Raw genomic sequence first — 14,798 nt, forward strand, 5'->3', positions numbered from 1 at the left:
TGGTTTCACTGGTAAAAAGAAATCATTGAAATGGGTATATATTTGTTTTATATATATATATATATATATATATATATATATATATATATATATATATATATATATATATATATATATATATATATACATATATATATTTGTTTTTGATAAGTTGCCTAATAATTATGCACAGTAATAGTCACCTGCACACACAGATATCCCCCTAAGATAGCTAAAACTAAAAACAAACTAAAAACTACTTCCAAAAACATTCAGCTTTGATATTAATGAGTTTTTTGGGTTCATTGAGAACATGGTTGTTGTTCAATAATAAAATTATTCCTCAAAAATACAACTTGCCTAATAATTCTGCACTCCCTGTATATACACACACACACACACACACACACACACACACATATATATATATATATATATATATATATATATATGCCCGTGATCAGGTACCCTGCTGGGGTAATAGGCTGGCCAAAGGAGGAGATAGAAGCCACTGACATAAAGACAAGAAAGCTCCTTACCATGCATGGAGGGTTTCACCCCAAGTCCAGCACCCTGAGGCTGTACGCTAAGCGGAAGGAAGGGGGCCGGGGACTGGTGAGTGTCAGCACCACAGTCCAGGATGAGACAACGAACATCCAAGAATACATTGGGAAGATGGCCCCAACTGACCGAGTGCTCAGTGAATACCTCAGGCAGCAGAAACCCAAGAAAGAGGAGGGAGACGAGGAACCATCATGGAAGGACAGGCCCCTGCACGGTATGTACCACCGGCAGATAGAGGAGGTGGCTGATATCCAGAAATCCTACCAGTGGCTGGACAAAGCTGGACTGAAAGACAGCACAGAGGCACTAATCATGGCAGCACAAGAACAAGCTCTGAGCACAAGATCCATAGAGGCTGGGGTCTATCACACCAGGCAAGACCCCAGGTGCAGGCTGTGTAAAGATGCCCCAGAGACAATCCAGCACATAACAGCAGGGTGCAAGATGCTAGCAGGCAAGGCATACATGGAACGCCATAACCAAGTGGCCGGCATAGTGTACAGGAACATCTGTGCTGAGTATAACCTGGAAGTCCCGAGGTCAAAATGGGAGATGCCCCCAAGGGTGGTGGAGAATGACCGAGCTAAGATCCTGTGGGACTTCCAGATACAGACGGACAAAATGGTGGTGGCTAACCAACCGGACATAGTGGTGGTAGACAAACAGAAGCAGACGGCCGTAGTGATCCATGTAGCGGTTCCGAATGACAGCAATATCAGGAAGAAGGAACACGAGAAGCTGGAGAAATACCAAGGGCTCAGAGAAGAGCTCGAGAGGATGTGGAGGGTGAAGGTAACGGTGGTCCCCGTGGTAATCGGAGCACTAGGTGCGGTGACTCCCAAGCTAGGCGAGTGGCTCCAGCAGATCCCGGGAACAACATCGGAGATCTCTGTCCAGAAGAGCGCAGTCCTGGGAACAGCTAAGATACTGCGCAGGACCCTCAAGCTCCCAGGCCTCTGGTAGAGGACCCGAGCTTGAAGGATAAACCGCCCGCAGGGGCGTGCTGGGTGTTTTATATATATATATATATATATATATATATATATATATATATATATATATATATATAAATAAAAGAATTGGGAGAATTGAACAATACATACATACATGCACACACAGACATACATATATATATATGTATGTCTGTGTGTGCATGTATGTATGTATTGTTCAATTCTCCCAATTCTTTTGATCTTTGGGCTGAAGGAAGGACAATACTCGGTGTATAAATGCTCAATCAACAATCCTTTATTCCATACAATTCAACACTTTAAGAGCACAAACCCTCCGGATGGGGAGACATGCATGCAGAGTGACACAGCAAATCTCAAACTGGTGGAGGGTTACTCAAGCTCTTATAGCCTCTAATGGGCAACACCTAGTCGTAAAGGCCTAAACATTCACATTCTTTCTCTCACACGGCACCCAAGTTATGACCTCGGCTCATTGTTTTTCCTGCTCCCAACAAGGTGGTGGGGTGAACCTCCTGTGGAATGTGCTCTGTCTCCTCTGCTATCAGAACAGCAAGGCCCTGACTCTCTGCACACAATATTCTCTTCTTAACTCAGCAGTATAGTGCATCATAAAACAATATCATCCATTCACAATAAATCAGCAGTCTAATGTTCTAATATATGGTATACATATACATATGTGTATGTATGTGTATATATATGTATGTTTGTCATTGTTAACGTCACACCTAAAAACATAGCTTTTACTTTACGGTACAACAGGTATCATTTACCGTAATACCTGTTATATGCACGCGTGATACACAATAATAACACATAATAACCAATCAGACAGATTCATCAGGTAACATGAGAACATTCACTGCCTGGAACAGCGTATGGATGCTAGGGCTCCGGTGCACCGTCAGCCTCAGAATCTCCAGCTACTGGCTGCTGTGCTGCTGTAGATGGAGGGCAACCAGCTATGTGATGGTGATTAACTTATTCACCACAAGGTGTCACTGCTGTGCTTCCCAACAACACTCACGCTACAAGGTAAGAGTCCCCTTTGTTGTGTCAGTTAGTGATGGAGACATATACAGGTATTTGCAGCAAACTATAATTGATTGTTCTTCTCTCCTAACTTCAGTGCAGCTTGTAGAATAAAAATATAAATGAAACTGTTAACATTAAAGCTAACAGCTGGCTGCTTTCACCTTTACTTTGTGCTACATTCCTGTTCATCAAAACATCATTGCAGACAAATAAGGTCTCCATGTACCTGACCTGAGTGCATCTCTTAGAAACAAAATATCACCTCTCATTCTATTGGCTGTACCTTCCAGTGTTGGGTAAGTTACTTTAAATTAGTAACTTAGTTACATTACTAGTTACTTCTATCAAAAGTAACTCAGTTACTTCAAGTTACTCGTTACTTTCAGAGTAACTAGTTACTAGGGAAAGTAACTTTGGTTTTACTCAGAATTCTCTTGTTAATGTGTTGCTTCCGTAACTGGATACCCAGCCAGACTGTCAGTCTTCTAGCTTGCTTACTTGCCACAGTGCACTGTGCCACCTACCAATAGAAAGGAAAAAAATAATGTGCACATTTCCACGAGAGAAATCCCACGCCTGATTCTATCCTATCCTGCTTTTTACATCCAACACAAAAACTGCAGTCGTGGTGCTTTCGATTGTACTCAGAACTCGGAAATTCTGCCTTCTGAATAGGAAGATGTAGGTAACACCAGACTGCAGATGAGCTGCTTACAGGGCTGGACTGGGACAAAAAATCGGCCCGGGCATTTTGACTAGAGACCGGCCGCCATTATAGGAAAAATCATAAAGCCTTTGAATGAAAATAAACCCTGTTGTGACAGTGATGTGCACTGTTCTGATGGTATATATGCATCAATCTATCAATCGTTTGTTGTAAGACTCAGATAATTATTTTTTTAAAAGCGAGACATTTTAAATGAGAATAAGAAAGAAAAGTATTTCTTTGTGCCCCCCCTCTCCCTGTTAATGCCCTACATGGCCCCCTGGCAGCACTTTGCTAGACCCGCCCCTGCACAGTTACCAGCTGTCAGCTACTTAGAAAAGGATCCTGGTGTTATTTGTCTCTCAGAAACAGTTCATAACTTCAACTCATTCATGTCACCTAAAAGGTAAACCTGTTTCTCCATCACCTGTTCAGCTCTGATGGTTCAGTAAGGACATCTCCTGGTTTCATCTTCATGTTTCCCTCTCACCACATATCCAAACCCACATCATGACCAGCAGCTTTACAGCTGTGGCTCCAGCAAACATCAGCTGATACTAGAAAGTAATATTAAATAAATTCTAACAACAGCTGATCAAGCTTGAACGTGCTGCTGTTGTTTATCCGCTGGTTTCCTCTTTCTGGCACAAAGTGGGCGATAAACAAACAACAGAGAAAAGCCGATCAGCTGATCATTGATCAGTTTCATGATTGAAGTAGAAACAGGAGAGGGAGGAGGGAGAATGAAAGAAGAAGAGGCAGCTGTGCAGCAAAGACACAGAATAACTGCAGCTTTGTCTTTTTCATTGTAGCTGAATTACGGGACAAACTGTTCCTTTTCACCTCAATAAGAAACGCGTAATATTTTCTCTGAATACCAGACGGGACGGTTGGCAACTCTAATAACTTATGAACAAAATAAAGTTCAACATCAGTAACATAGCACCACCCAGCTGTATAGAAACCCTGTCATGCTAGCTAGCACGCAGTACGAAAAAGTCAGCACAGCTAAAATAAACTCCACCTAAACTTGGTTCATATCTGACCCAGAGAGACTGCAGGTCATAACTTCTTACCTGAAGTTCAGGTCACACTCGGACCGGCGGCCGCCTCGGGTCTCTCCTCCTGTCTCCCCTTTCCCTCCTCCACCTGCTGGCCTCCACCACTTGCTAATGTTATTGAATCTGTGGAAGCTCCGCGATGCCTCCACACGAAGTAACGAATAACCAGCATATTTAAATCCCAGTAACGAGTAACGCGTCCCTGGTTTTGGCATAATAACTAGTTACCGTGCTACTTACCACAATAATAACGTAGTTACTGTAACGCGTTACTTAATAACGCGTTAGTCCCAACACTGGTACCTTCATGATGTAAACAATGACGTGCATGCAGCGCAGGTATCGCCTCCAACTGTGCAGCCTTACTGGGTTTGCTGTGAAATATTTAAAGAGATCAAATATTTGCCGCTCACATCAAACTGGACTCTATGAACTAGAATTAGTTCAAAAACAATTGGTTAACATTTCTGTTTTTACATTTACGATTACCAACACACACCACAGAAACGTCTTTTCACAGAGGGCCACTTCCTGTGTGGATGAAGCAAACCGACAGCAGGCAGTTGTGATTCGCTGGCTGTGACTCACCTGAAGCGTTACAGGCCTCTCTGCTTGGACTGTTGGGCTGAGGCTCACCTGGGTCAGGATTGGACCGTCTGTGCTCAGAACATCGGCTCACTCTGATTCAATTCATGTCAGAACAAAACCAAGAACAGCTGGGTGGTAACTAAGTACAAAATACTTAAGCATTCCAGGTATCCGTGCTTTACTTTGAAGTATTCTGCTGATAATAAACGGGGCTAACGCAGATCGTTGTGTCTGTTGCTGTACGTCAGCACAGAGATGTTTCAGATAAATCACCTAAAAAACTCACAAGAATGAAATTGACATTCATTTTCCTCAACACCTGAGCAGCAACACTTGTGACCTCCACTGACTGGTAAATACCCAAACTCTTTACTCCTCTGCTCCTGTACGATGGGAGATTTTACCCTGGAGTCATCTTTGTTAAAACCAGCAGCAGTTTAATATTTTTAACTATGCTTTGAAAGTGTTTTCTTCAAATGGGAATTTAGAGTTGAAACGTGTTGTATTCAGCAGCCAGAGGCTAAATCCTGCCCTTCACTAACTTTAATACATTTTGACCTGCCAGGTTGTAGCTGTGGTCCGGTGCACAGAAGAGTGCACCTCTGCTGCATTTGCAATAAAAAGCTGACCAACGCAGAATGAAACTTAAAGGGAAGTTGGTGCCGGAGACAAAGAGAAACCTGTGCATGGATCTTCTCTCTTGATTTGTTGCAGGGAGGCTGCAGGGAGTCACTGAGCTCAAAGGAGTGTGTAGCTACGGCACAACAAGCAGTTTCTTTGAGCCGAATATAAAAGTGACGGAGCTTTATGTGCAGGTAAGTTGTAAGACTACGCCCGTTGTCCAGCGTGCTGTTGCCTAAATAACAAAGAAAACAATGACCCTGTCATGTCTGCGTCAGTCTTGAAAGGACAAACAGCATAATTATGCAGTTGCCACTTTAAAATAATCCTTCTTGTCAGTGGAAATTCTTTGTCATTTCCCAACGCGGACACTTGCAGCATGCTCTCATTTATGAGAAACTGGTGGAGTTTCTACACCCAAAGATAACGATCTTTCCTCAAATGCATTCTTTTGTAAAAACAAACTCACAGTGAAGAATGTGAAGGTGGACACGTATCAGTGCCACTCTGTTAACCTGCTTAACCTGCAGTAACCGAACATTCAAGAGATTCCCCACCCCACCCCCGAATGCACAGACCGAGTGGATAGCTCACAAAATGTGTCTTTTTTCACAACAAATTCTCTCTTAATGTCCATGAAAGAACTAGAAAAGCTGATCGCGTCCTTGATTGTTAACGTGAGCTTGTCCATTGCTCAAATGAGCTGAGCTTTAAATCAGCAGAAATAAAAAGCTAAGTGTTTCTTTAATACAGCAGTTAAATGTGGAATCAGCTGCTGCCACTGGGTCCAGTTTTACACGTTTGTATGAAAGTATATTTAAAGCTCCAGAAAAGTTTCATTTACCCCTAAAGATGCAAAATGCTCTTCATGCTTCGTTAGAAACTGCATTACTTATAAATGTGGAAATTATATATTTATTATTATTTATTTTTAAAAAAGGAGAACACTGAGGTCGATTAGCTCAGAACTTTGTTTTATATCTTCTCTTTGAACAAGATAGAAATTTAGGGGTAACATGGCCTTACAAACCTATTACACACAGCCTATTCAGTTCATAGGCTGTGTCTATGAACTAAAATTAGTTGAAACAATTGGTTAACATTTCTGTTTTTACGTTTGACTACGCACGTTTAGCTTCATTTCTGCAGTTCCACAATAGTATGTGTGTTTTATCCCTGGTATGAAAAATGTTCAGCTGCTGACGGGACAGAGTTCTTTGGAGTCGTGATGCAAAAACAACCTTTATCTTCACGGCGATGTCACACAGACACACTGAACACTGATTCTGAGGAATGCTTGACTTAACAAACACTGGTTGTTGCACAATCACAAAGCAGAACATGAACATATTTCAGTCTTCTTCTTCCTCCTGCTCCCTTCAGGGGGCGCCACAGCAGATCATCAGCCGCCATCTCCTCCTATCCCAGCATCCTCCTCTGTCACACCAACCCTCTGCATGTCCTCCGTCACTGCGTCCTTTGAGGTCTTCCTCTTTTCCTCCTGCCTGGCAGCTCCATCTTCATCACTCTGTCCAGTATATCCACTGTCCTTCATTCCCTGCTTGGTCATCTCTTTTCACTTCCTGTGTCATTGTCTTTTATTTTCTTATCTCTAGTCTATGTCAGAGCGCCTGTTTCCAGGCCCCGTCTGCGGTCTCCAGTTCCTTGTGCCTTTGGATTTTCTCCCTTTTGGACTTTTCACTTTTGCCCATTGGGACTTTGTTTTGTTTTCTCATTGTTTGTTAAATCTCACCTGTTTTCCATGTCTGCATTTTCACATCTCAAAGTGATATTTGAGTCAATTTCAGGGCCTGTAAAGAAGTTTAATCAGTAATTCAGCTTCTACCAGGTTCTGACTGTGAGCCTCAATTACACATACAGTCGGGGAAGATGGCCCCGCCCCTCCCTGAGCCTGGTTCTGCTGGAGGTTTCTTCCTGTTAAAAGGGAGTTTTTCCTTCCCACTGTCGCCAAAGTGCTGCTCATAGGGGGTCACATGATTGTTGGATTTTTCTCTGTATGTAGTATTGGATTGTCTACCTTAGAAGAGGAAAGCAGGTATTTGTTAGACCTTTCTCAACTTCAACACATTCTGTATACATGTTCTTCTACATGAGGTGTATATGTACAGTGGCAAGTGTTCATATTTTCTGCTTGTGAAGTTGTGTCTCATTGTTGTTTTTTAAATTCTTCAAATGCAGTCATCACTTCAAACTATTCACAGTAAATGATTTTTTGTTTCTATGGGCGGAGTCTCCAACTTTGTGATTGCAGCCTTTTCTTAGAACATAAATCTGTGTGTAATCCACCAGTTTAACGTATCCTTCCAGTTACTTTGGAAGCTCTCACACTCAGACCTCTGAGCCGAATCTGAAACTTCCTTTTTGAGAGATTTCAGGTTCAGCTCATCAGAGCTTCCAGATGAAGTTCATCCCAGTTTAATTCTGATACCACTTACAGGGACGCTTCCCCTGCTCTTTGTGATAAATCCTTAAAGTATTTTTCTGGAAAGATCTCAGCTTTAAGGGCTTCTCATCCATCTCATTCATCATCAGTTTTAGACCCAGTTCCAGCCTCTGAATGCTTGACTGTCTTTCAACAGTTTGAGCCAGTGTCTTATTCTGCTTTAAAAGATATAATTGATCATCTCAAAATCTCTGGTTCCCCGCATGATATTCTTCCTTCTCGTTTCTTTAAGGAAGCTTTACATGTTATTGGTCCTTGTATCTTATCTCTGCTGAATGCATCATTGTCATCAGGTTGTGTACCGTCTGTCTTTAAGCATGCTGTTGTGCAACCTATTATGAAAAAGAAAAATCTTGACCCTAATGCTCTCACTAACTACAGGCCGATCTCCAAACTCCCTTTTATTTCCAAAATATTGGAAAAGGTAGTTCTAAAACAACTTCAGGCCTTTTTAGATGTAAATGGTATTAATGAAAAGTTTCAGTCTGGTTTTAAACCTCGCCACAGCACAGAGACAGCCTTACTTAGAGTTTTTAATGATCTTCTTTTAACTGCTGACTCTGGATATTCTGTGGTCTTAGTTTTACTTGACTTGACTGCTGCTTTGGTTAACCACAACATTCTTCTATCAAGATTGGAACATGTTGTTGGTCTCAAAGGTTTTATCTTGGTTTAAATCTTATCTCTCAGAGAGGTCGTTCTCTGTTGCTATGGGGCAACACTCCTCGGCTTCTGCCCCTATTTATTGTGGTGTGCCTCAAGGGTCCGTGCTCGGTCCTGCTCTCTTCTCTTTGTACATGTTGCCCTTGGGATTAATTTTTAGTAAATACAACATCTCCTTTCACTGTTATGCTGATGATATCCAGATTTATTCACCTTTGAAATCTGATGTGACTGCTTCTTTGCAACCTCTGTTCAACTGCTTGCATGAAGTTAAAATTTGGTTATCACATAATTTTCTTACATTGAACGAGACCGAAATCATAGTCTTTGGTAGTCACACTCCGCTAAACCAGTTAGCTGATGCCCTAGGCCCTCTCGCTAGCCATCTCTCGCCCACTGTAAGAAACCTGTGAGTGTTCCTGGAGGGCTCTTTTAAACTCGAGAAACAGGTCTCCACTGTGGTAAAAAACAGCTTTTACCAGTTGCGTCAGATATCCAAAGCAAAGCCGTTCCTTCCTTTAAAGGACCTTGAAAAGCTTGTCCACGCATTTATTACATCCAGATCGGACTACTGTAACTCCCTCTACTCGGGCCTCCAACACTCCTCTCTTTGCCGGCTTCAGTTAATTCAAAATGCAGCTGCGCGTCTTTTAACAGGTACGAGAATTCATGAACACATAACTCCAATGTTAGCCAAATTACATTGGCTCCCTGTTAAATATCGCAAAGATTTTAAAATTCTTTTGTTCACTTTTAATATTCTGAATAATTTAGCGCCCAGCTATCTGAACTACTCCACTCATACAATCCCAACAGAGCAGATCGTCCAATCACAGGCTCCTAGCACAACCTAGGTCTCGAATGAAGTCGAGAGGTGACCGGGCCTTTGCATCCGTGGCACCCAGACTCTGGAATAACCTCCCTGTTCATGTTCGTACTGCCGAGTCGATCCAGTCTTTTAAATCACGTCTTAAAACTTATCTTTTTACTTTGGCTTTTGATTCTAACTAGTTGGTCTAGCTTGTTGTGTTGTTACCTATTGTTTGTTGTCCTGTTTTATTGTTTGTTTTAATTGTCTCATGCTTATACTGACTGTGAAGCACTATGGTCAACACTGTTGTTTAATATGTGCTATATAAATAAATTTCGATTTGATTTTGATTTGAATTCAGTCTAGTTAAGTTTACTTCTCCATGGCACCGTTACAGTTCTGTTACCTTTCTTTCCTTACAGTTCACCATGGATAAGCTGGTCTCCGAACTTTTCGGCCTCTGCCCAACCATCATCGAGATGTATGACAATATGAAGGACAATGACGAACGCTGCAGGCGGATTGCTGACAGGGTCAGAGCTTTGGAGGGACTGGTTTTAACCGTCAAAGAAAGGGGATCAGGCAGAAACTCTGGCGCTGTGGAGAAAGCGCTGAAGGAACTCCACACCATCTTGAAACATGCTGAGAAACTGGTGTCAAAATTCTCAAAAAATAATCGGCTTAAGCAGTTCATGATGTCAGGCAGCATTGGAGCAAAGTTCAGCGAGGTGAACCAAAGACTCACTGAGAACTTCCAGATGCTTTCTGGAGCTCTGCAGGTTGAGCAGAGCGACATACTGCACAAGGTGTATGAAACTGTTTTAGGGCGCCCCTACACACCGCTGCCTAACCCCCCATGTCCTACGTTTTCCCCAGCAGCACCGCCTATCCCCTCTCCTCCCGTGTCTGCCGCCTACATCATGGCACCCATGCGGGCTTCGACGCCTGTTCTGGCCCAGCCTTTCTGCAAAACTACAACAGTTCGCGTTCTTGTCTCCAATAACATGCCCCCGATGCCCGTCATTAGGACCATCAGCCCTGTTTCTGTCGTCAGAACTGTTTCACCGATGGGTTTTCGGCTCTACTAGTTTGGCCAGTCGCTTTGCATGATTTGTGATCAATAATAATCCCTATTTAATCCTCATGGGCCTTCATTCCTCCTGGAAGGTCTTCTTGACTGGGAAGCTGTGAAGGTAACTTTCATTCTCGAGAAATTCTTTTGTAAAAGAAATACTACTTTTTTTCACGATTAAATAGATTTGAGAGGGATTCAAAAACAAACAATTTTAATAAAGTTTTGTGAAACAATGAAATTATTCCTTGCTGAAATGAGTGCACACATATTTATTCTCTTTCACATTGTTATGTAATTTGTGTCCTCTTGTCCTAGTGCTAAATGAATCTCTAATAAATCAAGGAGCCTATGTGTGTCTGTGTGGTTTTCATCTAATTTAACAATCGTTCATCTGATCTGCTTCAAACTGTGCAGTCTGAGGATGCAGCGTGGTGAGCTAGTTAATTATAATAATCTCAAATATTTTAAACTTTGTGATTTCAGAGGTTTAACAAAGTTTCCTATAATGTGTGGTCTGATCTTCATTGCAGGACACAGTAGAACGTGTTATTTTCTTGGGCTGAATTTGATGCCACTCCTTTCTGTGTCTCCTCCAGTGTCTCCTCCTGCTCTGCTAATTTTGCCTCCAGCTTGGACATTTTTTTCTCGTTTATCCAGCTTCATCTCCAGATCGATGTGTAGAGCCCCAGACAGCGATATGTAGTCATCAGTGAGGCTCTTGTTCAGATTTTCAAACTCTTCCACATCTTATTCATCTTGTGAGCCTCTGCGAATTTGATGTTCAGTATTTCAGCTTTCTGCAAAGTCTCTAGGAAATTCTCCAGAGCTTTTTTCACATCAGACAGCTGAACTTCCTTCCTCTGGTCGAGGAAAAACACCAGTTTCCACAGAGCTTCAAGTCTTTTCACGACGAGGGGAGCCTGCTGGACATTATCCTTCATCTTCTCAATCGTTCTGTGAACATCCTTCAATGTCGTCATTATTTGCTTGTTCAGCTGAAGAGACATGTGCCAGGGAACAAAATGTTTTTAATTAGACCTCAATGAGTTACATTCAAATTATAATGACTAGGATTGCTGAATCTCTGAACCTCACGCTGAGCGCACATGGACTCCTCAGCGACCACTTTCACAAAGAAAACAGTTTCCTGCTCTGCTTTTGCTTTAAATGAGTCCACACATTACCAACTAAACACCACGCTCATCTTGAAACGATCTGAAGTGATACCTGCTGCAGCATTCTCGAGGTCATAAATCAAACAGGTTTATGCAACGACAATACATGCAATGATCCTGGGCTCAAGCCTGGGGAGGGGTCTTCATGTGATTTTTTGGGGGTATTCCAAGCTCTGTTTTTACCTGCCATCAAAAAGGAGGTGCCTTATCTAACAGAATGGTACAATACACTAAAACATTACATAACACAAGGCGATTGCAGATTTCAGGAACTCGAGGTCTCTGAAACACAGTGAGGTGAGGAGCTCTCGGAGCTCTCGGCCCGCCTGGACTCCTCACCTCCCTCAACACCTGCTGACAGACTTCCAGCAGTCTCAAATGGAAAGCCTCCTGAGCTGGTGCTTTATGGTTTAGGCTACCAGCTGCACAACAATAAGGGCCTGTAACAGCTGGGGAGGCTGAAAACAAACACATTTTAAAAACAACCTTTTCTCACAGGCAGTCCACGGGCACACTCCCTCCCACCCTCTCGCCACTCTCTCTGACTGACGTGTAATAAATCTCTATGTGAAGAACTGAAAGTGGATTAACCCAAATCATTCCCATGTACAGCTGTCCTTCTTGGCCAGGGACATTCTTGTAAAACAGATAAAGAGTTTTTTTCCTGGTTAAATAAAGTTAGAATTTCTACATTTACAATACATGTTATTATCCTGTTGCAACATCAGGTCTGTGGGTTTTTGTGTTACAGTGTTGTATGTTTTGTCATTTTGGCAAATTAATTGCACTCAACGTTTGAATGATTCGAGGTAAGTGAATCAGCAACTGTACAAAAGCTGCACACAAAGAACTCACACAGTTAAGCTACACACCTAATGAAAATATTTGTCCATCATGTTCACCTCACAGGAACTTTATCCAGGCTACAGATGCAAACATTTGGGACTGACCAACCTATCGCAACGCTGATTTTTCAAGATATGCCAAAGATATCTCAGAATCTCACCAGGAATTGCACCAATCAGAGCGCGCGGTACAAATGTACAAGGCCCGGCACATGATACAGTTATTATGTACTTTTTACTCAGAGAATGGGATAGGTGTCAACCAAAACTTTACTGTGAATGAGTAGAAAGTAATGAATGAAATTTAAAGGTACCAAACCAGTAAATGATTCACAGTGAGCAAACATTGGTTTGAGGGTCAAACCTGTCCCTTTCCTGTGAGGAGAAAAGCACACAAAACCAAAAAACATAAGCATAGCAGCTCCCTTTGTTCTGGTCTCGTCTGAAGATGCATTTTCCATCTCCTGTTGTGGGGTGTAAGTCTTTGCCACCTTCTCTGTTTCCAGAATGTGGAGGAGAAACAGCTGCTGTGCAAATCTGCTTGAACCCCTTCACACCAGGGCTTTGTAATTCTTTAAAACAGGAGGAAAGTGCAGTGCATGTCAGAAATGGCAGAAAGCCCATCTGCTGGCTTTTGTGTCTAAGGTTCCACCTTTTGGCACTGATGGACTTATATTATGGATTTTGTGACGATGATTCATCGGCCGTTGCTCTGACTGAACTTTTGAAGGCTCTGATGGAGTGTGTCGCTAGCAATCACGTAGCGTATATACCGTTACCGCACACGCTTCAAATTATATCGCGATATGAATTTTAGGCCATATCGCTCAGCCCTAACCTCCACTTACATCCCTCATCAGTTTATCTCAATAGGTCCAATGACAGGGTGAGGCAAAGCTTCACAACAATGGTTTCACCTGAAACCTCTGCTGATTTCACAACTTGTTTTTCCACAACTTGACTTGTGTGAGGTGGCACATGATCAACTACCCTCTTCAGGGACAACACCCAGCTGGGTTTAAATACCTAGAACCGATGAAACTTAAAGAAGTCCCCCCCCCCATGCTCCCTAGATTTTAAAATACATTTTCATGAGTATCCCAAAAATGATTTTCAGTCAGTGGTACCAAAATAGTACGATTACGATTTAATGTCCCAAACGTTAGACATGCAAGATTAAAGCATCATATTTCACCATAGTTCTGCTAGCTGTGGAAGCCATTTGCGCGTATATGTTTGCGTTCCTGTGTGCATTCATATTGTCTTCATAATGAACTCGTCTTTGTGTAAAAGTGGGGCAGAGGCCTTGAAAACAAGCACAACTCCAGCCCAAATGCATGAGGAGAAACTGTGGCAGGTTTCCAGGACCAAAGGAGATTTTCTGGCTACGTGACTGAGCAACAAAACAATGTGGCAGATGTTCACGGTGCGTTCACTGACTCTTCAGAATGTTGGAAATCCAAACTGGTGCCAAGGGGGTTTTCAAATATTATAAGAGGGTGGAAATGCACTGTAAGACTTTATATGCAATTTGGTATCAATTTGTTAACCCAACAATTGTGTGATACAAGTCAAACAGCTTTATTAATCCTTCACAGTGTTTCAGGTATGTTTTAATGCCTGTTGTTTCACGCATCCATGTGCTCAGTGCTCAGAGTTGCTGGGGTCAGGGGAGTGTGGATTGCAAAGTGGTGCACAGCAAGTGTGGGCAGGTTAAAGCAGCTGTAATAGCACACTTACATGGGATAGCTACTGGGATGTGTAGGAGGCTGTCAGCCTGAGGCCGAGCACTAATATTCACTGATGGCCTACCTGGACCACGGTTATTATAGTTAAATAAACCTAAACTAAAGACAAATGTGAAAAAACCCAAACATTTCAGCTAAGTAATACATCAACAATTAAAACCAAGAGAAACCATTATTTCTAAAATGATAAACTGTAATAACTCTGACCTCTGTCTTTGTCTCCTTCTGGCCACTGTGAGTATCTTTGTGGTGACTCACGTTTGTGATCATCTTTAGGTCATTTTGTGTGTCTTTGTAGTGGAATTGCATTTCTTTGTGTGTTCTTTGTGTTTTGTGAATCTTCTGGTTGGTTTGAGTCCATTTATCTCTTTGAGGTAGTTTCCAACCTCTTTGTGGTTATTTTTGGATCTTTTTGTGGGGTAGCTGTAGCTACCCCTAGGTAGCTAGACAGGGCACATCATCTACTAAAAAAAGTCATACTATTAGAAT

At 42.2% G+C, this 14,798-nt stretch overlaps 1 protein-coding gene across 4 annotated transcripts; it reads left to right on the forward strand.

Moving 5' to 3' along the window:
• Positions 1–5,237: 5,237 nt before the first annotated feature.
• LOC308391754 (mixed lineage kinase domain-like protein) lies at positions 5,238–12,220 on the forward strand. 4 transcript variants are annotated; one of them, XM_080874483.1, is made up of 3 exons: positions 5,238–5,259; positions 5,473–5,722; positions 9,889–12,220. In XM_080874483.1, exon 3 carries the CDS (start codon positions 9,895–9,897, stop codon positions 10,552–10,554), a length of 660 nt encoding a protein of 219 aa, XP_080730609.1. In that variant the 5' UTR covers positions 5,238–5,259; positions 5,473–5,722; positions 9,889–9,894; the 3' UTR covers positions 10,555–12,220. The 4 variants fall into 4 exon arrangements, with proteins under 4 accessions (XP_080730609.1, XP_080730610.1, XP_080730608.1 ...); XM_080874484.1 differs by lacking the exons at positions 5,238–5,259; positions 5,473–5,722 and adding an exon at positions 7,476–7,584; XM_080874482.1 differs by lacking the exons at positions 5,238–5,259; positions 5,473–5,722 and adding an exon at positions 9,173–9,312.
• Positions 12,221–14,798: the final 2,578 nt, after the last annotated feature.

This window comes from Rhamphochromis sp. 'chilingali' (assembly GCF_963969265.1).
Source record: "Rhamphochromis sp. 'chilingali' genome assembly, chromosome: 2".
Lineage (NCBI taxonomy): Eukaryota > Metazoa > Chordata > Actinopteri > Cichliformes > Cichlidae > Rhamphochromis > Rhamphochromis sp. 'chilingali'.

Excerpts from the sequence above, each read along its gene's own strand:
- LOC308391754 (XM_080874481.1), top strand. The coding sequence starts at position 9,517 with ATGAAGTCGAGAGGTGACCGGGCCTTTGCATCCGTGGCACCCAGACTC. Across the intron at positions 9,586-9,888 it reads GGAATAACCTCCCTGTTCAT|TTCACCATGGATAAGCTGGT; the intron begins GTTCGTACTGCC and ends CTTTCCTTACAG.